Source organism: Narcine bancroftii, chromosome 3 (genome assembly GCF_036971445.1).
Source record: "Narcine bancroftii isolate sNarBan1 chromosome 3, sNarBan1.hap1, whole genome shotgun sequence".
NCBI classification, from domain to species: domain Eukaryota; kingdom Metazoa; phylum Chordata; class Chondrichthyes; order Torpediniformes; family Narcinidae; genus Narcine; species Narcine bancroftii.
In genome coordinates this window covers 353375462-353401167 of record NC_091471.1, presented here as the reverse complement: position 1 = coordinate 353401167, position 25706 = coordinate 353375462, and the positions used below count along the sequence as shown (strand labels likewise).

The following is a 25706-nucleotide window of genomic DNA, read 5'->3' as shown; positions in this document are numbered from 1 at the left end:
ATTTGTTAAATTTCTTTATTTAAAAAATGTTCAAACACTTATTAACAACAACTTGTGATTTTGTCCTGTTTTAAAACTTCCACTTGAGCTCTAAATCAACAGTTGGTATCCCCTCCCACTCCTATCTAACAGCACTGAGTGTACTTCGTGTCCATCGCACGAGCTGCTGTTGTCATATTTTTCAGGAATATCCTGATCATTACTTGCATTTTTTTAAAGCTTTACATATTTTAGTAGAAGCCATAATGATTGCAAAGTCTGTGGGAGTGCTGGAGACAAATCCAAACATTGAGTGATTCAGAAGGAACTGTCTTTTGCTTCCCTTCAATTGTTAGGGGCGCTGGGCTATGCTCATGGTGACTTTTTTTTTTACCTTACTGCAGACAAAAGTTGAAGTATATTATGTGTGTTATATTTTTAATATATTATGACTCGACAATAAAAGGAACCTTGATTTTTCTTGCTCCCTTTGGTACTGATACTGACCAGATTTTTTGAGGTTTGATCAAAGCCCAAATAGAGACTTGTGTAAAATGTCAACAATGTTCCTTGGAATGGAATTGAAGAATTGTTATTTTTGCCTTCACCATCTTACTACTTTCCAGAATTCTATTGTTTTGAAAGTGTTTTTGAAGTAAAATGCTGTTGCAACATTGTAGGATGGAAGTTGATTTGTGCACAGCAATATGATCTCCTTCATGATTCGGAGAATCGAATTATTCTTTCAGAAGTATATTGGATTCTGGTGCTCTGGCCTCTGATCGGATGGCGCACATTTTACTCCCAGGTCTAAAGAACTGGAACATTATTGAGTATAGAATTATTTAATGAATCCCAATGTTTACTGTATTTAGTAAATGTTAGAAGTTCATGAGGCTCTTGGCACTACGATATGTTTAACGGGAAGATGGGTGGTTAAGGGACAGTATAGAAGCAAAATATCGAGAGATGCAAATGCCAGAAACATTTGGTGGGTGGAACTTGATCTGGCACTTTGTGACTTTAAATTGTGAAAGACCGTTTGTTATGCTTTTTCTCTTTTTCATTGAGGTTTGTCAGAACAACATTAAAATCAGAAGTTGGATCAGGTCAAGGGACTGAAAATGTCTGCATTTGGTGCCTCCTCTACATTGAGGGGACTGCATTGTGAACCAGAAATAGAATCTTGGAAGAAGTGCATTGCTTTTTGAATTGTGTGAACCTAGTTGGGATGATGGTATTGGTGAGAACATCATGAGTGTTAGTGAGCAACTCAAAATATATATTTTATATATGCCATTTATTTTTAAACACACAGCTGTAAAAGACTCTCTGGCATGTGAACTTCAAACTAAAAAGGAACAAATTTCAATGGAACCACGACAGAAATTAAGGATATTTTATCAGGTACAATATAAATATGTCTCTATAGATGTCTGTTGAGATTATCAGTGCGGTGGTTTTTAAATTTTTTTATTTTTCACACTATAAACCATATTGACCAAGATACATACAGACATTTTTCTTCTTAAATATATACAGTGTCCTTTTTCCCCCCTCCCCTCCCTCCCTCACTCCCTTCCCCATTTATTTGAAGTTCAATCTATAAGATACATTAAACCCGTTAAACAATGTTGTCATTTAATAAAAATAAACAAGAAATTTTACTGAGTCAGTTCTTTTCGTTATCTTCTCCTTCTGTCATTTTAGGTGGTGGAAGTCCACGGTAGGATTTGTCTATTGTGTTTCATGTGTGGCTCCCATATTTGTTCAAATATTGTAACGTTATTTCTTAAATGATATGTTATTTTTTTCTAATGGAATACATTTATTCATTTCTATATACCATTGTTGTATTCTCAAGTTGTCTTCTAATTTCCAGGTTGACATAATACATTTTTTTGCTACAGCTAGGGCTATCATAACAAATCTTTTTTATGCTCCATCCAAATTGAGTCCAAATTCTTTGTTTCTTATATTACTTAGGAGGAAGATCTCTGGGTTTTTTTGGTATATTGCTTTTTGTGATTTTATTTAATATCTGGATTAGATCTTCCCAAAATTTTTCCACTTTCTCATGTCCAAATTGCATGAATTGTTATTCCTGTTTCCTTTTTACAGCGAAAACATCTCTCTGATACTGTTGGGACCCATTTATTTAACTTTTGAGGTGTAATGTATAGCCTGTGTATCCAGTTATATTGTATCATACGTAACCTCGTGTTTATTTCTCATAGTTCCAGAGCATAACTTCTCCCATGTTTCCTTCTTTATGTTTAAATCTTGTTCCCATTTTTGTTTAGGTTTACTGTTTGTTTCCTCGTTCTCCTTTTCTTGCAGTTTGATGTACATGTTTGTTACAAATTTTTTAATTATCATTGTGTCTGTAATCACATATTCAAAATTGCTTCCTTCTGGTAACCTCAGACTGTTTCCAAATTTGTCCTTCAAGTAGGTTTTCAGTGGGTAGTATGCAAACATTGTATCGTGAGTTATATTATATTTATCCTTCATTTGTTCAAAGGATAGTAATTTATTTCCTGAAAAACAATTTTCTATTCTTTTCATCCCTTTTCTCTCCCATTCTCTAAAGGAAAGGTTATCTATTGTGAAAGGGATTAGCTGATTTTGCATCAATATTAGTTTTGCTAGTTGGTAATTTGTTTTATTCCTTTCTACATGAATCTTCTTCCAAATGTTGAGCAGATGATGCAATACCGGTGAATTCCTACGTTGCACCAATTTTTCATCCCATTTATATAGTATATGTTCAGGATCTTCTCCCCTATTTTATCTAGTTCTAATCTGGTTTTTCCCTTGTTTGATAAAAATCTGATAGGTATCTTAATTGTGCGGCTCTATAATAATTCTTAAAGTTTGGTAGTTGTAAGCCTCCTTGTTTGTACCATTCTGTTAATTTATCTAGTGCTATCATCGGTTCCCTCCCTTTCCATAAGAATTTCCTTATTATTTTCTTTAACTCCTTGAAGAATTTCTCTGTTAGGTGTATTGGTAATGACTGAAATATGCTCTAAGTCGTCTTGTAATTTTTTTCATTAATGGATGGTAATTGAGTTTATATAGATGGCCAAGGTTTTTATTTAGTTGTATATCTAGGTATTGCATTGCTTGTGTTTGCCATCTAAATGGCGATTCTTTCTTAAACTTTGTGAAATCCACATTATTCATTGGCATTGCTTCACTTTTATTTGCGTTGATCTTGTACCCTGATACTTCTCCATATTCCTTCAATTTCTTATGTAATTCTTTTATTGATATTTCTGGTTCTGTTAAGTATATTATAATGTCATCTGCAAATAGACTGATTTTATATTCCTTCTCTTTTATTTTTATCCCTCTTATTTTATTTTCTGTTCTTATCAGTTTTACTAGTGGTTCTATAGCTAACACGAACAGTGAGGGAGATTGTGGACATCCCTGCCTTGTTCATCTGCTTAAGTTAAATTGTTTTGATATATATCCACTTACTGGCACTTTCGCCAATGGCCCCTTATATAATGCTTTAATCCAATTAATATATTTCTCTGGTAGGCTGAATTTTTGTAGTACTTTGAATAAATAATTCCATTCTACTCTGTCAAAGGCCTTCTCTGCGTCTAAAGCAACTGCTACTGCTGGAGTTTTATTTCCTTCTACTGCATGAATTAAGTTAATAAATTTACAGATATTGTCTGTTGTTCGTTTTTTTTAAATAAATCCAGTTTGGTCTAGATTTACTATTTTTGGTACATAGTCGGCCAATCTGTTTGCTAATAGTTTAGCTATTATCTTATAATCTGTGTTAAGTAGAGATATTGGTCTATATGACGCTGGTGCAAGTGGATCTTTCCCTGTCTTTGGTACTACTGTAATTATTGCTGTTTTGCTTGAATCTGGTATGCTTTGTTTTTTTATCAATCTGGTAGGGGAGGGGAGGAATTAATAAGTCTTTAAATGTTTTATAGAATTCTATTGGGAATCCATCCTCTCCTGGTGTTTTATTGTTCGGTAGTTTTTTTAATATCTCCTGTAATTCTTCTATTTCAAATGGTTTTATTAATTTATTTTGCTCTTCTTTGTAATTTTGGTTAGAAATTCATCTATTTTGTCTTCCTTCCCTTCGTTTTCAGTTTGATATAGTTGCTCGTAGAATTCCCTGAAGTTTTCATTAATCTCCGTTGGATTATATGTAATTTGTTTGTCCTTTTTCCTTAATGCCAATACCATTCTTTTAGTTTGTTCTGTCTTAAGCTGCCACCCTAGAATTTTGTGCGTTTTTTCTCCTAGCTCATAATATTTCTGTTTTGTCTTCATTATGTTCTTCTCCACCTTGTATGTTTGTAGTGTTTCATATTTTTTTATCTGCCAATTCTCTTCTTTTAGTTGTGTCTTCCTTTATTGCCAATTCTTTTTCTATATTTGTTATTTCCCTTTCCAACTGCTCTGTTTCCCGATTGTAGTCCTTCTTCATCTTAGTTACATAACTTATTATTTGCCCTCTGATGAACGCTTTCATTGCGTCCCATAGTATAAACTTATCTTTCACTGATTCCGTATTTATTTCAAAGTACATTTTAATTTGTCGTTCAATTAATTCTCTAAAATCCTGTCTTTTAAGTAGCATGGAGTTTAATCTCCATCTATACATTCTTGGTGGGATGTCCTCTAGCTCTATTGCCAATAACAGGGGTGAGTGGTCCGATAATAGTCTAGCTTTATATTCCGTTTTCCTAACTCTCCCTTGAATGTGGGCTGATAACAGGAATAGGTCTATCCTTGAGTATGTTTTATGTCTACCCAAATAATATGAATATTCCTTTTCCTTTGGGTGTTGTTTCCTCCATATATCCAAAAGTTGCATTTCTTGCATCGATTTAATTATAAATTTGGTTACTTTGTTCTTAGTTTTTTTTCCAGTTTTATCCATGTTTGAGTCCAAATTAAGGTTAAAATCCCCTCCTATTAGTATGTTCCCTTGCGTATCTGCTATCTTCAAAAAGATATCTTGCATAAATTTTTGATGATCTTCATTAAGTGAATATACATTGAGTAAATTCCAAAATTCTGAATATATCTGACATTTTATCATTACATATCTCCCTGCTGGATCTATTATTTCCTCTTCTATTTGATTTGTACATTTTTATTGATTAATATAGCTACTCCTCTGGCTTTTGAATTATATAATGCTGCTGTTACATGTCCTATCCAATCTCTCTTTAATTTCTTGTGTTCCACTTCAGTTAGATGTGTTTCTTGTACGAATGCTATATCAATTTTTTTTCTTTTTTCAGTAAATTTAACAGTTTCTTCCTTTTGATTTGGTTATGTATTCCATTAATATTTAAGTCATATAGTTCAACATAGTCATTTCATACTTTGTTTATCTTTCCTTTCCGTTTCCTCATCACCACCTTCCCTTCTTATCCATTTCTGCTTTCTTTTTTTTGAACACATTATAAGACAACATTTCTAAAACAAAATATTTCCATTTTTCTCATATCTAAAATTCCTTTAACCCCAATAGTCCCTCCCCTTTCTGAGTTGTCGGGCAACCACATCTCCCCTCTCCATTTGGATTTGCGAATCCGCTCACAAGCGTCAACTGATTTCGCAGTGACTGTTATTCTTCCCCACCCAGCCCCCCCCAGAAAAGATTTTAATCTTCAAATATAACAAAGGTCACTCTCTTAATTCCCTCCTTACTTCCTTTCTTTCCCTTCTTAATTCTTACCTATACTCTATTTTTTTGTGTATATATATATATACACACACACATATAGATATATAGAGATATCTATATAGATATATATCTATGTAGATATATCTATATAGATATATATCTATGTAGATATATAGATCTACATACACACATACATATAGTTTGTTGTCATTTTTGTTCTTGTTACATCTCTTCATCTCTCTGTCTGTTTTGTAGTTGTTCTGCAAATTTTCGTGCTTCTTCCGGATCCGAGAATAGTTTGATTTGCTGGCCCGGGATAACTATTTTAAGTACCGCTGGGTATTTTAACATAAATTTATAACCTTTTTTCCATAGGGTCATTTTTGCTGCATTGAACTCCTTCCCCTTCTTCAGGAGTTCAAAACTTGTATCTGGATAGAAAAAAAAAATTTGACCCTTGTATTCCAGTGGTTTTTTTGTCTTCTCTTATTTTTTTCATTGCCTTCTCCAATATATTTTCTCTTGTTGTATATCTTAGGAATTTTACTAGAATGGATCTTGGTTTTTGTTGTGGTTGTGGTTTAGGGGCTAATGTTCTGTGTGCCCTTTCTTTTTTATAAAAATTTTTTATTTTTCACACCATAAATCACAATAGCCATGATATACACTTTTTCTTTTCCACACATTTACAGTGACTTTTTCTCCCCCCCCCCCCCCTCCCTCCTCCCAAGCCACCCCCCCACCCCCCCCCTCTCATCCATTTTAGGTATACAATCTAGGTTGCATTAATTCAGTCAGACAATGTTGTCATTCAACAAAAATACACCAGAAATTCTACTGAGTCCATTCTTTTCTTTTCTTCTCCTTCCATCAACTTAGGTAATGTTTGTTCCCGGTAGGTTTTCGCTATTGTATTTAATGTAAGGCTCCCATACTTGTTCGAATATTTCAATATTATTTCTTAAACTATATGTTATTTTTTCTAATGGAATACATTTATTCATTTCTATATACCATTGTTGTATTTTCAAATTATCTTCCAATTTCCAGGTTGACATAATACATTTTTTTGCTACGGCTAGGGCTATCTTGACAAATCTTTTTTGTGCATCTTCCAAGTCAATTCCAAATTCTTTATTTTTTATGTTACTTAGGAGAAAGATCTCTGGATTCTTTGGTATATTGTTTTCTGTTATTTTATTTAATATCTGATTGAGATCATCCCAAAATTTTTCTACTCTCTCACATGTCCAGATTGCATGGATTGTTGTTCCCCTTTCATTTTACATCGAAAACATCTATCAGATACTGTTGGGTCCCATTTATTTAACTTTTGCGGTGTAATGTATAGTCTGTGTAACCAATTATATTGTATCATACGCAGCCTCGTATTTATTGTATTTCTCATCGTTCCAGAACATAATTTCTCCCATGTTTCCTTTTTTATCTTTATATTTAAATCTTGTTCCCATTTTTGTTTAGTTTTACCATTTGTTTCCTCATTCTCCTTTTCTTGCAGTTTGATATACATATTTGTTATAAATCTTTTGATTAACATTGTATCTGTAATCACATATTCAAGGTTACTTCCCTCTGGTAAACTCAAATTGCTTCCTAATTTATCTTTCAAGTAGGATCTCAGTTGGTAATATGCCAGCGCTGTATCTCCAGTTATATTGTACTTATCTCTCATTTGTTCAAAGGATAAGAATCTACTTCCTGAAAAACAATTTTCTATTCTTTTAATCCCTTTTTTTTCCCATTTTCTAAAGGAAAGGTTGTCTATTGTAAAAGGGAGTAGCTTATTTTGCGTCAATATTAGTTTTGGTATTTGATAATTTATTTTATTTCTTTCTACATGAATCTTCTTCCATATATTGAGGAGATGGTGTAATACTGGAGAAGTTCTATGTTGTACCAATTTTTCGTCCCATTTATATAATATGTGTTCAGGTATCTTTTCCCCTATTTTATCTAATTCTAGTCTCGTCCAGTCTGGTTTTTCCCTTGTTTGATAAAAATCTGATAGGTACCTTAATTGTGCGGCTCTATAATAATTTTTGAAGTTTGGCAATTGTAAGCCTCCTTGTTTATACCATTCTGTTAATTTATCTAGTGCTATCCTCGGTTTCCCCCCTCTCCATAAAAATCTCCTTATTATTTTCTTTAACTCTGAATAATTTTTCTGTCAGTTGTATTGGCAATGCCTGAAATAAGTATAGTATCCTTGGAAAAATGTTCATTTTAATACAGTTTATCCTTCCTATCAGTGTTAGTGGTAGCTCTTTCCAATGCTCTAAATCATCCTGTAATTTTTTCATTAGTGGATTGTAATTGAGTTTATATAATTGGCCTAGATTTTTGTTTATTTGCACACCTAGGTATCTTATTGCCTGCATTCGCCATCTGAATGGGGATTCCTCCTTAAATTTTGAGAAATCCGCGTTATTCATAGGCATTGCTTCACTTTTATTTACGTTTATCTTGTATCCCGACACTTCTCCATATTCCTTCAATTTCTTATATAGTTCTTTTATTGATAGTTCTGGTTCTGTTAAGTACACTATCACATCATCCGCAAATAGACTGATTTTATATTCCCTGTCTTTTATTTTTATTCCTTTTATATTATTATCTATTCTTATCGATTCTGCTAGTGGTTCTATAGCTAGCGCAAACAATAATGGTGATAGTGGGCATCCCTGCCGCGTTGACCTGCTTAAGTTAAATTGCTTTGATACATGTCCATTTACTGTCACTTTCGCTAACGGTCCCTCATATAATGCTTTAATCCAATTAATATACTTCTCCGGTAAACTGAATTTTTGCAATACTTTGAACAAGTAATTCCATTCTACTCTGTCGAAGGCCTTCTCTGCGTCTAAAGCAACTGCTACTGCCGGTGCTTTATTTCCTTCTACTGCATGAATTAAGTTAATAAATTTACAAATATTGTCTGTTGTGCGTCTTTTTTTGATAAATCCAGTTTGGTCTAAATTTACCATTTTCGGTACCTGTTCTGCTAATCTGTTTGCTAATAGTTTAGCTATTATCTTATAATCTGTGTTTAGCAGAGATATTGGTCTATATGACGCTGGTGAGAGTGGATCTTTCCCTTGTTTTAGTATCACTGTAATTATTGCTGTTTTACATGAATCTGGTAAGTTTTGTGTCTCATCAATCTGGTTGATTACATCCAGGAGGGGCGGTATTATTAGATCTTTAAATGTTTTGTAGAATTCTATTGGGAGTCCATCCTCTCCTGGTGTCTTATTATTTGGTAAATTTTTTATTATCTCTTGTATTTCTACTGTTCCAAATGGTTCTGTTAATTTATTTTGTTCCTCTATTTGTAGTTTTGATAGTTCAATTTTAGTCAAAAATTCATCTATTTTCCCTTCTTTCCCTTCGTTTTCAGTTCGGTATAATTGTTCATAGAATTCTCTGAAGTTTTCCTTAATTTCTTTTGGATTATATGTAAGTTGTTTGTCTTTTTTCCTTGTTGCCAATACCATTTTCTTAGTTTGCACTGACTTAAGCTGCCATGCTAAGATTTTGTGTGTTTTTTCACCTAGTTCATAATATTTCTGTTTTGTCTTCATTATATTCTTCTCCACCTTATATGTTTGTAATGTTTCATATTTTATTTTTTTATCTGCCAATTCTCTTCTTTTGGTTGTATCTTCCTTTTTTGCTAATTTTTTTTCTATGTTTATTATTTCCCTTTCCAACTGCTCTGTTTCCTGATTATAGTCCTTCATCTTGGTTGCATAACTTATTATTTGTCCTCTAATGAATGCTTTCATTGCGTCCCATAGTATAAACTTATCTTCCACTGATTCCGTATTTACTTCAAAGTACATTTTTAATTGTTTTTCAATAAATTCTCTAAAATCTTGTCTTTTAAGTAGCATGGGGTTTAATCTCCATCTATACATTCTTGGAGGGATGTCCTCTAGCTCTATTGCCAATAACAGGGGTGAGTGGTCCGATAATAGTCTAGCTTTATATTCCGTTTTCCTAACTCTCCCTTGAATGTGGGCTGATAACAGGAATAGGTCTATCCTTGAGTATGTTTTATGTCTAGTCGAGTAGTATGAGTATTCCTTTTCTTTTGGGTTTTGTTTCCTCCATATGTCCACAAGTTTCATTTCTTGCATTGATTTAATTATAAATTTGGTTACTTTGTTCTTCCTGTTAATTTTTTTCCCCGTTTTATCCATATTTGGATCCAAATTCAGATTGAAATCCCCTCCTATTAGTATGTTCCCTTGCGTATTAGCTACCTTCAAAAAGATATCTTGCATAAACTTTTGATCTTCGTTAGGTGAATATATATTAAGTAGATTCCAAAGCTCCGAATATATCTGACATTTTATCATAACATATCTCCCTGCTGGATCTATTATTTCCTCCTCTATTAAATGGCACATTTTTGCTAATTAATATAGCCACTCCTCTTGCTTTTGAATTATACGATGCTGCTGTTACATGTCCTACCCAATCTCTCTTTAATTTCTTGTGCTCCAATTCAGTTAAGTGTGTTTCTTGGACAAATGCTATATCTATTTTTTCCTTTTTCAGTAAATTTAGTAGTTTCTTCCTTTTAATTTGGTTATGTATTCCATTAATATTTAGAGTCATATAGTTCAGCGTAGCCATTTTATATTTTGTTTATCTTCTCTTTCCGTTTTTCCATCATTACCTTTCCTCCTTTTCCATTTCTGTTTTCTTATTTTCAACTCTTTACCAGACAACATTCCTACAACATCCAACATTTTCCTTATTCTCCTATTTCTATCTTCTTTATCCCCAATCTCCCCTTCCCCTCCTGAGTTGTCCTTTATCCCTTGTCGGACAACCACATCTCCCCTCTCCATTTGGATTTGCGAATCCACTCGCAAGCGTCAACTGATTTTGCAGTGACCGCTCTTTTCCCCCACCCAGCCCCCCCCCCAGAAAAGATTTCATTTTTTATATGTCACAAAGGTCACTCTTTTAATTCCCTCCTTATTCTCTCTATTCCATTACCTTCCCTTATTAATTCTTGTCTATACTATCTATGTTTTCCTCTAATTACAGATACTTTCACGTATGCCCATTGTCTCTATTCACTCTTATACCTCTTTACCCGCATACATATCAATCGTGGTCATTTTTACCCTCATTACCCGTCTTCATCCCTCAGTCTATTTTTGTAATTGTTCTGCAAATTTTCGTGCTTCTTCTGGATCCGAGAACAGTCTGTTTTGTTGTCCTGGAATAAATATTTTCAATACCGCAGGATGCTTCAGTGTAAATTTATATCCTTTCTTCCATAAAATCGCTTTTGCTGTATTGAACTCTTTTCACTTCTTTAGGAGTTCAAAGCTTATATCTGGATAAATGAAGATTTTTTGCCCTTTATACTCCAGTGGTTTGTTGCCCTCTCTTACTTTTTCCATTGTCTTCTCCAGTACCTTTTCTCTTGTAGTATATCTTAGGAATTTTACTACAATAGATCTTGGTTTTTGTTGTGGTTGTGGTTTAGGGGCCAATGCTCTATGTGCCCTTTCTATTTCCATTTCTTGCTGTAGTTCTGGACATCCTAGGGCCTTAGGGATCCATTCTTTTATAAACTCCCTCATATTCTTGCCGCCTTCATCTTCCTTAAGGCCCACTATCTTTGTTATTTCTTCTGTTATAATTTTCCATTATATCTATTTTTTGGGCTAGTAATTCTTGTGTCTCTTTAGTTTTTTTATTAGATTCCTCCAATTTCTTTTTTAAGTCTTCTACCTCCATTTCTGCTGCTATTGCCCGTTCTTCCATCTTGTCCATTTTTTTCCCCATTTCTGTTAAGGTCATATCCATTTTATTTATTTTCTTTTCTGTGTTGTTTATTCTTCTTCTTAAATCATTGAATTCCTGTGTTTGCCATTCTTTAAATGACTCCATGTATCCTCTAACAAGAGCAAGTATATCCTTTACCTTGCCTTTCCCTTTATCTATTTCACTGTATTCTTCCTCTTCTTCTTCCTCTGGGTTGGCCATCTGTTGTTTCTTTGATGCCCTTTCCTCCTCTTCTTTCTTGTTTCCATTGTCTTCTGTGGTCTCTTCTTGCTGCAGGTGTTCTGCAGCTGTCGTTGCCGGCTGTGGAGATCGACTCCCCAGCTGGTCCCCCCTCCCGTCGGTGTGTTTTTTTTTCATGCGCGGTTGCGCACTTTTACTCGGCTCTGTGAGCCATTGTTGTAGTTCTTTTTCTACCGACCTGAGGTAGTGGGGTCCTCTCTCCACAGCGGGCCTCTTCGGACAGATAAGGCCTTCACCTTTTTCCTCCGTTGTCTTCTCTTCCTCTCTTCTTTCCGTTGATTTTGATTTTTATCCTTTTGTCTCCATCTTCTTTCCACCTTTATACTCACTTTTCTTTAACTTGTATTTCTGTGCCTTTGTATTTTCTCTTGTTTTTCCCGACTTTTCTGGAGAAGGCTGGAGTTCACCGTCCGGCCACTACTCCATCACGTGACTCCTCCCTGTGTGCCCTTTCTATTTCAATTTCTTGCTGTAATTCTGGTCTTCCTAGGACCCTGGGGATCCATTCTTTTATAAATTCTCTCATATTATTGCCGCCTTCATCTTCCTTAAGGCCCACTATCTTTATATTGTTTCTTCTATTATAATTTTCCATTATATCTATCTTCTGAGCTAACAGCTCCTGTGTCTCTTTAACTTTTTTTATCAGATTCTTCTAATTTCTTTCTTAAGTCCTCTACTTCCATTTCTATGGCTGTTTCTCGTTCTTCCACCTTGTCTACTCTTTTTCCTATATCTGTCATGATCATCTCTAATCTATTCACTTTTTCTTCTGTACTTTTTATTTTTTTTTATTTCACTGAATTCTTGTGACTGCCATTCTTTTACTGTTTCCATATATTTAAAAAAATATATATCCACGTACTTGCCCTTGCCTTCATCTTCCATTTCTCTGTGTTCTTCCTCTTCTTCTTCTGAGTCCACTCCAGGATCTGTCCTTTACTTCTGTCTCTTGTTGGGTTGTTTGTTTTATTTTGTTGGGTATTTTTGGTCTTATTTTTATTAGAAGTGTCTTGGTGTTGGTTTTCTTCCTCTGGGTTGGTCATCTGTTGTTTCTTTGATTTCTTATTTTTATTCTCTTCCTTCTTTTTCTCGTTATTTTCTATGTTTTCCTGTTGAGAGTCTTGCTGTTGTGTTGTAGTTATCTGTTTCAGCTGTGGAGATTTACTCCTTAGCTGGTCCCCCCCCTCCCGTCAGTGTTATTTTTGTCTTGCGCATTCGCGGTTGTGCACTTTTGTTTGGCTCCGTGAGCCATTTTTGTAGTCCCGAGTTCGGGGCTTCGACTGACTTCAGGGAGCGGGCCTCCTTGTACCGGTAAGGCCTTCACCTTCCTCCTCCGGTGTCCTTCTTCTTTTCTTCCCGTTGTTTTTGGTTTTTCTTTCTGCGCTGCCATTTTCTCCACGCTTTTACTTTCACTTTATGGTTTTTATGTTTGTGCCTTTGTTTTTTCTCTCTTTAACTTTTCTGGAGAGGGCTGGAGTTCCCCTACCGGCCACTACTCCATCACGTGACTCCTCCTAGTGTGGTGGTTGATGTGGTAAAAGCTGCAGATTTCTAGAAGTCTTGAGGATTGATCAAGTGGACAAAATCCATGCAGGTGATTGGTTGAGGAAATCCAGGAAGCTGTACTGGATTGCATTAAATTATTAGTTAGCTATAACTTGAGTATTGTGTCAACTTTGTCACCATATTAAATTTGATTCTGTATAGAATCCATCTGACAGGCTTGTTGAAACTGTCTCTAATGCATTGTTGCATTGCTCCATTTGGAGCTTAAACAGGTGGGCATTTGGATGCTTGGGTGGATGGTGGTATGTAACTATGTCTTCTTTCCCTCCCCTCCCACCCCCAACCAAAACCTACAGTTGTAGGTTCAATCCTCTCCCATGGTTCTTGTTCACAAGACTGCAGTTCAGTTTAAGCATTGAGTTCCAGTCATTCAATCCCATTTCAAACAAGAGCAAGATTCTTGGAAATAATCAAATGTTTTGTAATTGTGGTTCTGCTATCAAAATTAGTTCGCCGGTTATCTGCAGAACAAAATTAATTTACAAACTACAAAGAAGAAAAGGAAAATAATATTAGTACATGCTAACAGGCAAATGACAGATTTGTAGTAATAAATCAAAAAAGAAAGCCAATAGAAGCACACATCTTGAGAAGGGAAGTTTCGTAGGGGGAGTGTTTAAAAACTGGTAAACTTCAAGAGGTTGCATTTTATTGAAGCAGAATACCTGTAAATTAATTTTGTTCTGCAGATAACCTTTGGGATTTCTGTTCATCTGTGAAAATGCATAATTTATCGTGGAGAAAATGGGGAGAGCCAGTTGGTCATTATTGTCTCATTAGTGATCAGCAGGCACTTCCGCTGCCCTTGTCATTGTGAATTTGGTCCATTTTTAAATAACTCCATTTGTTTTTGCAGTTTCTTTACAACAACAACACACGACAGCAGACTGAAGCCAGAGACGACTTGCACTGTCCCTGGTGCACGCTAAACTGTCGGAAGCTCTACAGCCTGCTAAAACACCTCAAGCTTTGCCATAGCAGATTTATCTTCAATTATGTGGTGTGTGTTCTTTATTGAAATCTATTTTTTCCTTCGTAAAACTCTCTTACCTCTTGCTGTGCACCTTGCACTTGATTCAAGATTAAAAATTAATTTTGCTTCAACGCAGGTGGGTGTTTGACGGGTTGTATGAATCCCCGAAGAGCTTCAGCACTTACGCACAGTGCTGATCTGATTGCGATTAGATTATGCATTTGTTGGCAATTCAGTCTGGAATTTGAAATGCCTACACTTGGGTCTGTCAAGGAATTGTGATTGTTTTTTTTTTTAAGGCCTAAATTTGGTTTCTGAAGTAATTTAATATTCCAGATTTCTTTTGGGAACCATTGGTTCATTTGGAACTTTTTGTTCCAAGACCTCATAAGCTTGCTGTTGTTGAGAATGATCTTGGAAGATCAGTTTTTGATGGGTTGCAACTTGATTGACTGTGAATTCCATGTTTGCTTCTTGTAGAGTTAGTGATAATGTGCAAAAATGAGCCCCTCAGCCCACCTTGTCCAATCCAATCCACACATCCTATTTATCTACATTAGGTCTTTATTTTTCTCTGCCTTGCATATTTGAGTGACTCTCTAAATGTCCCTTAAATATGATTTTTGCCTGACTCCTCCACCTCTTCTGATAGCAAGTTTCAGACATCAGTCATTTGTATATTTAAAAAGAACTGCCCCTCAGATCCCCTTTAAACCTCCCTTCTCACAAATGCTCTGCTTTTGATGCCCCTATTCATTTTTGGATTAAATATTTCCCACTGCTTAAGAGCAGTTTGGCATGGAACTGAGCTCTTCAGCCCATTGGTTTCCACTGACCTCATGCCATTGGGCACTTAGCATTCATTCCCTAGTGCTGAGGGGCAACAGCACGAGCAGCTATGCCACAGTGGTGGCATTGTACCTTCAAACAGCTGCTTTCAGCCGACCAAAGTCTAATAAAACTTGCTTTGACCCAAATTAATCATCAGTTTATAAGCACAATGTGGCTTTCAATATAGGTTGCACTGTGTATAGAGAGCTAATTCTGTCATTTATTACTTCAGAAATTTACCAGCAGCATCATGCTGGAAGATGATTCAGCTGTTCTGCTGAAACGTCTGTGACAGTAACTTATGGAAGTTCTATGTATTTTCTTACAGCCTCACCCTAAAGGTGCTAGGATAGATGTATCCATCAATGAGTGTTATGACGGCTCTTATGCAGGGAATCCTCAGGATATTCATTCCCAGCCTGGCTTTGCCTTCAGCCGCAATGGACCTGTCAAAAGGACACCAGTGACCCACATCTTGGTTTGCAGGTGAAGATGTACTGGCACTTCTGCAGTTTGGATCGTTCCTTTTAAGTTGTAGTAGTTGGTTTGAATTTCACGAGCTTCATGTTTGCTATGTTCAAGTTTTGTATGTAGTTAATTTGGCTGTATATCATGGAGTCTGGAGAATGGCTTTTTTTTTAAACAAAAAGGCCTATTTGGACTGAACAATACATTTTTAAAAAATACATTCAATTGTATGTCTTTTGACTGAAACAAATGGATTGGAAGTGGTCTCAACACTCTGATGACAACTGTGGGGAAAGCCAAATATTTTACTATCAGATTTGATCTTGATTATATTCCTGTTGGAGGAGAAAGAAAATGGGGCATAGCATTGAAATGGTTAAAATAGCAAGCCAAATTGACCTTGAGATTTGGATTGGGTTGCAGCTGATCTGATTGGACCTGGCTCCACTTCCTTTCAGAACCCCGAAATCCTGATTGCTTTAGAAGTCCTAAAATGTGTTTAGCACTGCTTTGAATTGCGTGTAATCAGAGTTCTCAGTGGTAGAGAATTCCAAAGGTACAAACAGAATCTTAAATGGGCATCCTTTTTTCCTGAGACTATGCACCCTACTTTTGTACTCATTTATGTGGGCCAATATTCTTTCACCATCTACCATGCAAAGTTTTCTCAGAATCTTGTACATTTCTGAGGATGATTTGGCTCATATGACTCAATCTTGTTAAAAAAAGCCATTTAAATTTTCATGGTCTCCAAGTTGTGTATGCTTCCTTAAACAAGGAGAGCAAAACTCTGCATGATATAGTCTCTCCTGTTCCCATATTTTGACACAAGTTGGAGCTGGAGTCAGCCATTCGGCCCATCATGCCTGCTCCATCATTTAATAAGATCATGGCTGATCTGGCTGTGGACTCGGCTCCACTGACCTGTCTTGCCTGTAACCATTAATTCTCCTCTTTTAAAAAAAAATCTATCCATCTCTGTTAAATACATTAGAAGACGCAGCCTCAATTGCTTCCTTGGCAGAGAATTACGCATATTTGCTACACTGACTCTGTCTCCATCCTAAATCGGCTTCCCTGAATTTTGATCTCCATCCTAAACCAGCTTCCCTGAATTTTGAGATCATATCTCCTAGTTTGAGGGTTTTTGCTTTTATGCCAGAAGGGAGAGCTTCTCGTGCCTCGCCTCACTGAGTAAGTGAGAAAGTGATCAGTATGTTATTTTACTGGCATCCCCAAAGAGCTTTCCACATTTGGATGAAGCTGAAGCTCTCTGGCTTCAATTCATTTTGGAGCAACTTAAAGTCATGAAGACCAAAAGGTTCCAGGATAAATGAGATGGTGGCTCTGTATGTATTCTGTGTAATTTGGACTGTCAGTAGGAAAAAATGAATTAATTGTAATGTTTTACTTTAAAGACCAAAACGAACTAAACCTAGTCTCTCCGAGTTCTTGGAGTCTGAAGATGGAGAGGTGGAGCAGCAGCGGACCTACATCAGTGGCCACAATCGCCTCTACTTCCACAGTGACACCTGTCTTCCACTAAGGCCCCAGGAGATGGATGTGGATAGTGAGGATGAAAAAGACCCCGAGTGGCTGCGGGAGAAAACTATCACAGTTAGTAAAATTCTAATCCTTCTCTGCTGCAAACGAAGTTAAAAGAGGCAATCCTGAAAATCTTCAACCGGTCAGGCAGCATCGACAGAGAGAGAACAAAGGTCAACTTGCAAAGTGAATTATTTTTTCTTTTGTGGCGAGTGCTGCCTGACCTGATGAGTGCTTGCATCATTCGTATTTTAATGTCGTATGAAGTGCAAAATGGAGTGGAGTGTCAGCCAGATGTTGTTGCTGATGCTCCTTGCACACACCCCTCTCACCAAATGTTTGTGGAGGGAGGGTTGTGCTGTGTACTGGTGTGAGAGCTGTCCAAACTCATCCGGACTTTGTTCACACTGCACCAGGTTCCACTGCTTAATGTTTAGCACAGTAGGTTGGATCACTTCTAGTTCCCCCCCCTCCCTCGTGCACAATGCATGATTTTTTGTTTATCAGTTCAGCCCGTAGCCTAGTTAGAGGATAAAAGCAGTGGTCTCATCTGTGGCCTTTCTGTAAATGATGGTGCTGTAATAATATTTAGCAACAATCTTTAGATGGGCAAGTTGGTAGAAAAATTGTACATTTTGTGGTGGTTTAAAGTAGGGCTAATTTTCTAGGAGTGCTCTTGAGCCATACAGAAGCTCAACAAATTTACCACAACGTTGTGCCGATGTTTATTTTGACCTTTACCATTCTTTTTCAATAGCAAATTGATGAGTTCACGGATGTTAACGAAGGAGAAAAGGAAGTGATGAAACTATGGAACCTGCACGTTATGAAACATGGGCAAGTTTTGTTCTTTAACCATGGAATGCAGATTTGGGATAATTAGTATATTCATCAACCACTGAGCCAGATGGAATTGCTTGGTGATGCAGGACTCCATTCAGCCCATCAAATCCTCTCCCACCTGTCCCCTCTTATTTCCTTGTACACCTGCAGTGTATCATATTCCACATGCTCACGAAATCCCCTTGTTTCAATTGCATCTCACGAGTAATTTGCTATGGGATGTGGAAGGAAATCAGAATGCTTGGCAGAAATCCATGTTCATAGGGAGAAATTGCACAGTCCACCCCTGGAACTGTACTCTCTCTATTGCAGGTATGGTTTGCCAGATTTGTACACAGTATTCCAGGTATAGTTTCATTGACCCTGTCTAGTTCCAATCTGCTCTACTCAAAATAATGACTGACCATTTGCTTTCCAAATTCCCATAAAAATGGAAGAAATGCTGATTACATTTGAGAATTTATCTTTCAATGCCATTTTTTTTACCAAAACAAACTTGAAAATGGGTGTAAGCAAGAACCTATTAAGTGACATGCAGGAGCTGAATACTGAATCTTTCCTGCTGACAACATTTGATGGGCAAATGTCAGCTCCAGGGTTTTCTTTGCTCTGGTGGTGGTTTGGGGCCAATATCTTAACCTTCACGTATGGCTCTAATCTCATCATCTCCACAAAAAAGTCAGAAACCCCAGATCCTGGTATCAGTCTCGATTTCTCTGCACGAACTATGAAGTGGGCAGTTATTCTGATCCAACGGGTGAGAACCTGAGGTTGAAAGCAAGCTAGCAAATTACTTTAGGTAACGAGGCAGTGTTTGATGATGGATGGTTGCTTTTCTAACTAAGGCTTTGACCACTGGTGTGCCACCATGATTAGAGTTGGGACCTTTGATGTTTATTTTAACAATTTGGATGTGACCATGGGAGAGGCGACGTGATGTATAAGTTTGCAGGTATCCCAGAAACATGTAATGTAGATAGTGAGGAGGGTAGCTTTAGGTCATAATATTGATTAGTTGGAATGCTGGCAGCTGGATTTTAAATCTGACGTGAAATTCAGCATTTTGGTATGAGGTTAGGATGAACAATGTAAACACTAGGCCATAAGGGTCTAGGTCCATAGATCCGTGGAAGTTTCAGTGGTGAAAAGGCACATGGGATTCTTGTCTTTGGTTGTGGCATAGCAAGAACATCAAGGTACACTGTTGCAAGATGTGGTTATGCCACTCTTGGAGTCTTGAGTGGACTTCTGGTCAATACACCATAGAATGGATAAGATGGTGCAGCGAAGGGCGCAGAGGGGATTCACCAGGATGTTGCCTGGCTTGGGGCATTTAGTTAATGCAGAACTTGTTTTCTCTGAAGTGGAGAAGGCTGAGGGATGACCTGATCTTGGTATTTGGAGTTGTGAGGGGATAGAAGGGGGGTGATGGGGAGAATCTTTCTGTTGGAGGATGAGCTTTCGAGAGGATCTTTGGGGAACGACTTCAGGAAGTGTTTGGAATTTAGGGCGTTGCTTTGAGGAGGTGGTGAGGGAAGGTACACTCCTATTTAAGAACTTGAAGCATTTTAATTGCCAAGGCAGAGAAAGCTTTGGACCAGATGTGGATGAATAGGACAAGTATAGATGACTTGTGACTGGCATGGTCACTGGGCCTGCATCTGTGCTGCAAGGTTCGGACTCCAGTCTCTAGTCACAATTTGTGGGCTGCTTCAGTAGTCAGCAATCCATCTTCCTGTTTTTCCCATTTCATAAAGTTGAAACACCATAAACTACGTTTGTCCATCCTGTACGGGATGACACCACCTACTGGCAAATTGCATTGTTTAGATTCATCTGCATATGACTGCATGAAGCATCTACAGTTCTCGGGCATATATTAATGGGCTCTTGTTCCTCTGCAGGTTCATTGCTGACAATCAGATGCATCAATCCTGCTTGCTCTTCGTAGAGACTTGTGGACCAAGAATAGTTGAGAAAAGCCTCTGTCGGAACTTTCTGCTTCATCTGGTTAGCATGCATGACTTCAACTTGATTAATTTAAACACCATAGATAAAGTAATGGCCAGGCTTGGTGAGCTGCAACAGAAGCTGCAGCGAGATCACTCTGCTTCAAAACTGAGACCGGATGCCACAGGTGAAAGTCAGCCCAACAGTGAGGACAGTGGTACTGCTGTGAGAGACAAAACTTCAAGCACTGACCTTCTCAGCTTGGGTGCCACCAAACAGAGCAAAAGGCACAAACTCTGAAGTCAAACCGTTTACCCAACTTTTCCCTCACTCATCCCCCATGATGTCCTCAATCCCTGTCCACGTCTTTTTCTGGACACAGTGGATCGTCACTGAGGAGAGAAGGGGCAAAACAAGATTTGTTTGTATACATTGCAGCTGGCAAGCTCCAAATGGACACTGGGCTAATCATTAACAGAGTGAAACAAGATAGCAGTGTTGTATTAAGATACTTTATTCTTGTAAATGTTGGTGTTCATTTAATTGTACTTAATTTAGCTGAAGAAGTACAAATTTAAAAAAGACATTACATTCATCACCGTGAACCAAGCAAGCACAGTTCATCTGGCAACAGGTGGTTTTTTTGTGCTAATTATTCTTTCTAGAAAATCTTATTTTGGCTACAAAAACCAAATATTTCATCCATCATATTGGCAGTTTAAAAAATGGCATTGTATAGTTTTAAAATCTATCTCAGAAGTGTTTTTTGTGATAAAGGAAACTGAAAGGATTGTGTTTCACTTCACGTTCTTTGAAAAAGCATGTGCTTTAGATGAAGTATGCTGTGTAAAACTGGGTGTAACACAAATCCTGTTTTTAAAAAAAAACAAGTGCAATTTAAATATTGTGTATATCTCGATCTTAATTTCCTTGTGACATGGGAGCAGTACTAATCTGTCCATGGACGAGAAGAACTCCTTTTGTCATTATAACTTCTGTTTTAAGATGAAATTTGTACTCTTTCTTTACCCCACATACCTTTTTAGTATCCTTTGCTCTTGCAATAATCCATTTTCATGCATTTGTTTTGCTTTGAGCCTGTCTTGCCAAAGCATACGAGTGATGTGCTTTATTTAAGTTCTTTTTTTAAAAAAAAACCACGCACTCGCGCATCACTTGGGTTGGTTGTTGTGTCCTGCATTTTACTTCCTGCTGTGCGTCACACTATTTTGCTGGTAACATTGGGGTTGACTTCTCAACGAACTAAAGAAAGGATGGGAAGCCACTTGGGCAGTGGTGTTGCCATTGCCGTCTTGCCTATGCTTTGTGCTGGTTATACTGGGTTTCATATCCACTGTAAAGAAATGCGTGTGAAGATTAAGGCCATTTGAGCAGTGGTGCTGCCTCATCGGAGGTGAGTGGGAATAGGTAATGATGGGCGTGGTACTGCACGAGGCTCAGCAGTAAAGATGGGCTTTTCCTGTTCCCAACGCACAAGGTATTTATTGCAGGGACACTAAAGCAAAACAAATGGGAGGTGTGTATTTGACACAGTATTTCATATCAGAAGTCAGTTCTGCAGATAGAACATGTGAGTAATATTTAATGTTTACAGTTTTTCTCCAATGGAAAGCATTTCCCTCGACTGGTGCAGTACAAGGATGCAGTTTTGAATTCAGTAAACACTGGGGAAGTAACATTTACTTTTAAAGCTTCCATAAAGATTACATTGTTTCATTTTTAGAAAAAGACATTTAAAATGAGAAGGGTGTGCTGTTTATATTGAATTCTACCATATCCCATGAGTTGATTTTCCTTTTATCCCAGCTGGAACAGTATGCATTTCTGTGAATTGTTTTTAAAAGTTGCCCCTTTTTGCGTGTCTGTATAGTTTCTGCATTCTCGTTTGTGGTTTTGATCTGCTAATGCTGTGCACATGTAAATCAGATTTTTTTGTATTTTGGGTTGGGGTGCTGTAGTGTTTTTCTTGCTGCTAATGTTTCTAAGCAAAATGATTCTCAGCTCCCACAGATCGTTGGAGTGATCTACACAATTTGTCAGCCCAAGATTTTGAATGAATGCTGGAAATTTTGGATTTCATGATATTTTACACTGACTTCATTTTTTTAAAAACAGAAACCCCGCACCTTCCTGTCAGTTTTTGTAACTGAGCTGGTCATTGAAATGTTAATGTTTTTTTTTCTATTTAAAAATAAAGCAAGTAATTTTCCTACTTCAAACTGAATGCCTATCATGCCAACCTTGCAAAGCAAGTCAATTAAAATATTAATTTAGAAATTGAGATTTTAGACTCCTGAATGAGACAGAACTGAGTGACTAGGTAAAGTGCACTTGCTCATGTTACACAAAGCAAATTATTCCAGGGTCTTCACACCCAGTGAGAAGGACAAATTACAGGGGGGGGGGGGGGGTGATGAAGGGCAGTATGTTAAATCCTGACTGGAAGATCCATTGAGATCGTGTGCCAGATACAATCAGGTGCTTCTCTTTGTTTAATCCTTTTTGAACACCTGTCGAAAGTTTAAACTCACCTGCCTTTTCAGTCCACTCACTGGTGAACCAGTGAGAATTGGTTTGCTTTACATCTGCCTACTTTTAACTTGCCTCTGTACATTTTGTACACCAAATGTGTTGGCTTTGACCTTCCTGAGCGGACGGAGTTCCTTCTGACTAGACTTCTCAGCAATGAAACTGAAATAATTCCTTGGAGTAAGCAAAAGCAGTCATTTACTAAAATGTATTTTCCAATGAGCAGCATGTACTGGCAAGTCGAAGATGCTTAGCAGTGGACTGAGTTACTGCTTTTCTGCAGGCTTTGTTTGACTTGAGCAGTGAAATGCTATTTTAATTGCTCAGTTTGAAAAATATTGATCTATTCAAATAGGAATCAAACAGGACAGGGTGACGACAGTTAAACGATTTATGCAGGCATAAATGCACTTCATGGGAACTCCAGTTTCCTGAACTTGGTTGATGGTTAAGAAAAAGATAATGTATTTAAAAATAACACTTTCAATTTTGTCTTTAAAATCACAAAGTGGAACAGTTTATTTTGGTGTTTGGCCATGCATCACGTACAGGTGATCAGTGGTGGAGTGTGAGGTGGGATGATGGTAAACTGTTAGAAATTAGGGCTGTATTTTTCAAATCCAAAATCTTTGGGCTTGTGTGTGAAATTTTGCTGATTTATTCTCAATTCAGCTTTTCTATCACATTTCAAAGCCTGAACTACCTCACAATACACTCTGGGAAAAATTGAATTGTAAATGGGATGTTGCAAGAGGCATAATATAGAATAAAACTGCTTGTGTGTATGGGTCACTTTAAAGTTTGGGTAAATTGGAGATCATAATGCTATTTGTCCAATGGCTAGGAGTCATGAAATGATAAGTGTTTTAAATTACCTGCTCCAAAGAACAAGTTAGATATGTAGTAAATTAAAAAAAAACACAATCTGTTAGCTCAGTTTTTGGGTTAATTTTTGAAACTTACTATGGTGGGAATTTTCCATTCATAACGGGCAATATCCAAGGCATTGAATTGCAAATTATACTAGTGCTTTTTTAACCTCCCAATTTCCTACTCCACAGCAAGAGATGACTTCCACATCAATATCTATTTCATGCTACAGCAGTGATCCCTGCCCTCCTACGTACTTCTGAGAACTGGACTACTTCACAGCACTGGAAAGATGCTGTCAAAATCCTTGTCATCTGTAATCGAAATATGTGTATGAACTCCCACAGGAAAACATGTTGTCAAGCTCAGTTGGATCTGATACTTGTACAGTAGGCTTAAGTACACATGCAGCTCTGAGCTCTGTCAGAGTAAAGATTAGCAGATTATTAAAACTTCCAGGATGTGGTCAAGCCACCTTAATGTTTAGTGGATGGAATTGAGACCCTTGTCAGCATAAAGAGTAAATCCGAAGGGACCTGACCCTAAAACATTGTTTCTCTTTCCACAGATGCTGTTTAACCTGCTGAATATTCTAATATTCTATCCAGCTTTCTCTTTTATAGATGTGTAAATATACTAAGGATCACAAATGTACAAACAGAAGCAGACTCTTGCCTGTCTTACCTATATCCATTTGCCCATACCAACTCTATCCTTGTTACCATGTCTAGTAACATGGCTGCGTAGATGCTGCCTAGATATTGATTGATTGCATTACTGGAGGTGGTAGAAGTAGGATCATTCTAGATTCCAATTATCCTCTAAGTTCACAGAAATATGTAGGTTGAGGCAGGAATTATTAGGTCGGAGCCACATGTGACCAGGGACTCTACCCTGCCCATCCAAGCTCCCGATGCCCCAGCCGCCCTTCAATCCGAGCTCCCAACACTACGTGCATGTGAAAGCATGTAGGTAATATTTTTTTTCCTGTCTTGCAGCTCAAACATCTGGAAGTTTGCCACCTGTTCTAAGTAGAGGAATATTTTTTTTTGTTTCCTGTAAACTTTGTTCCTCACCTTCAGGTTTTCAAGCTTTTTCTTTTCCACTCACATACCACCTTAAGTAATCCTTATGCCATAGATGCTCTGTGATTAGTAAGGGGTTATTTAAGGTGGTATGTGAATGGAAAGTTTGAAAACTAATGATTTAATCGTGAAAGAGTAAGTTTAACAAATATGCTTAAAGGGTTAATGAATTGGGTGAGAATATAGTTGCCTTGTTACATAGATGACAAAGTGACTGCCTTCTAATATGACCTTTCCTGTTGCTGTAGTAAGATAAGCACAAAGATAGGCGTATACAGAGCCGTTGTCATACCCACACTCCTGTTTGGCTCCGAATCATGGGTCCTCTACCGGCATCACCTACGGCTCCTAGAACGCTTCCACCAGTGTTGTCTCCGCTCCATCCTCAACATTCATTGGAACAACTTCATCCCTAACATCGAAGTACTCGAGATGGCAGAGGCCGACAACATCGAATCCACGCTGCTGAAGATCCAACTGCGCTGGGTAGGTCACGTCTCCAGAATGGAGGACCATCGCCTCCCCAAGATCGTGTTCTATGGCAAGCTCTCCACTGGTCATCGTGTCACCAAAGAAGAGGTACAAGGACTGCCTAAAGAAATCTCTTGGTGCCTGCCACATTGACCACCGCCAGTGGGCTGATATCACCTCAAACCGTGCATCTTGGTGCCTCACAGTTTGGCGGGCAGCAACCTCCTTTGAAGAAGACCACAGAGCCCACCTCACTGACGACAGACAAAGGAGGAAAAACCCAACACCCAACCCCAAACAACCAATTTTCCCCTGCAGCCATGTCTGCCTGTCCCGCATCAGACTTGTCAGCCACAAACGAGCCTGCAGCTGATGTGGACATTTACCCCTCCATAAATCTTCGTCCGCGAAGCCAAGCCAAGAAGAGTAAGATAGTAACTAACACCAAGGATGTTTATTTTCCAGCTTGTCTGCAGCGGCCACAATGAATCATCTAAAAATAAGAATCACCATCTGTGTGAAACTTGTAGGGTCTGACACAGACCCCTGCTTAAAGGTGTATAAAAATGGGATGAGTGGGGATCAGTGTAGAGAATGAGTTACTGAACTCTTTGTACCCCTCACTCCTGCTAGCATGAACAAGGCTGAATAAAGAAAACTTGTATGCTTAATTGCTGTTTTCAGTGCCGGACTTTCACAATTGTACCTAATTGACTTGCACAGTTTCATAACTCCAAAGGAAATAGGGCAATTACAATTTTTCAGTAACAATTGTGTCTAGAGCAGCGGTTTTCTGTTTTCCCCCCACCTTTAGCAA

At 37.5% G+C, this 25706-nt stretch overlaps 1 protein-coding gene across 5 annotated transcripts in view; it reads left to right on the top strand.

Moving 5' to 3' along the window:
- Nucleotides 1–22178, top strand: part of LOC138759440 (polycomb protein Suz12-like) — a 97823-nt gene extending 75645 nt beyond the window's left edge. For all 5 annotated transcript variants that reach the window (XM_069929867.1, XM_069929866.1, XM_069929868.1 and 2 more), the window contains 6 exons: nt 1298–1386; nt 14160–14303; nt 15436–15593; nt 16994–17192; nt 17878–17957; nt 19868–22178. In XM_069929867.1, the coding sequence (XP_069785968.1) occupies nt 1298–1386; nt 14160–14303; nt 15436–15593; nt 16994–17192; nt 17878–17957; nt 19868–20213 (1016 nt within the window). In that variant the 3' untranslated portion in view covers nt 20214–22178. The remainder of the gene's footprint in view (nt 1–1297; nt 1387–14159; nt 14304–15435; nt 15594–16993; nt 17193–17877; nt 17958–19867) is intronic.
- The last annotated feature ends 3528 nt before the right edge of the window (nt 22179–25706 follow it).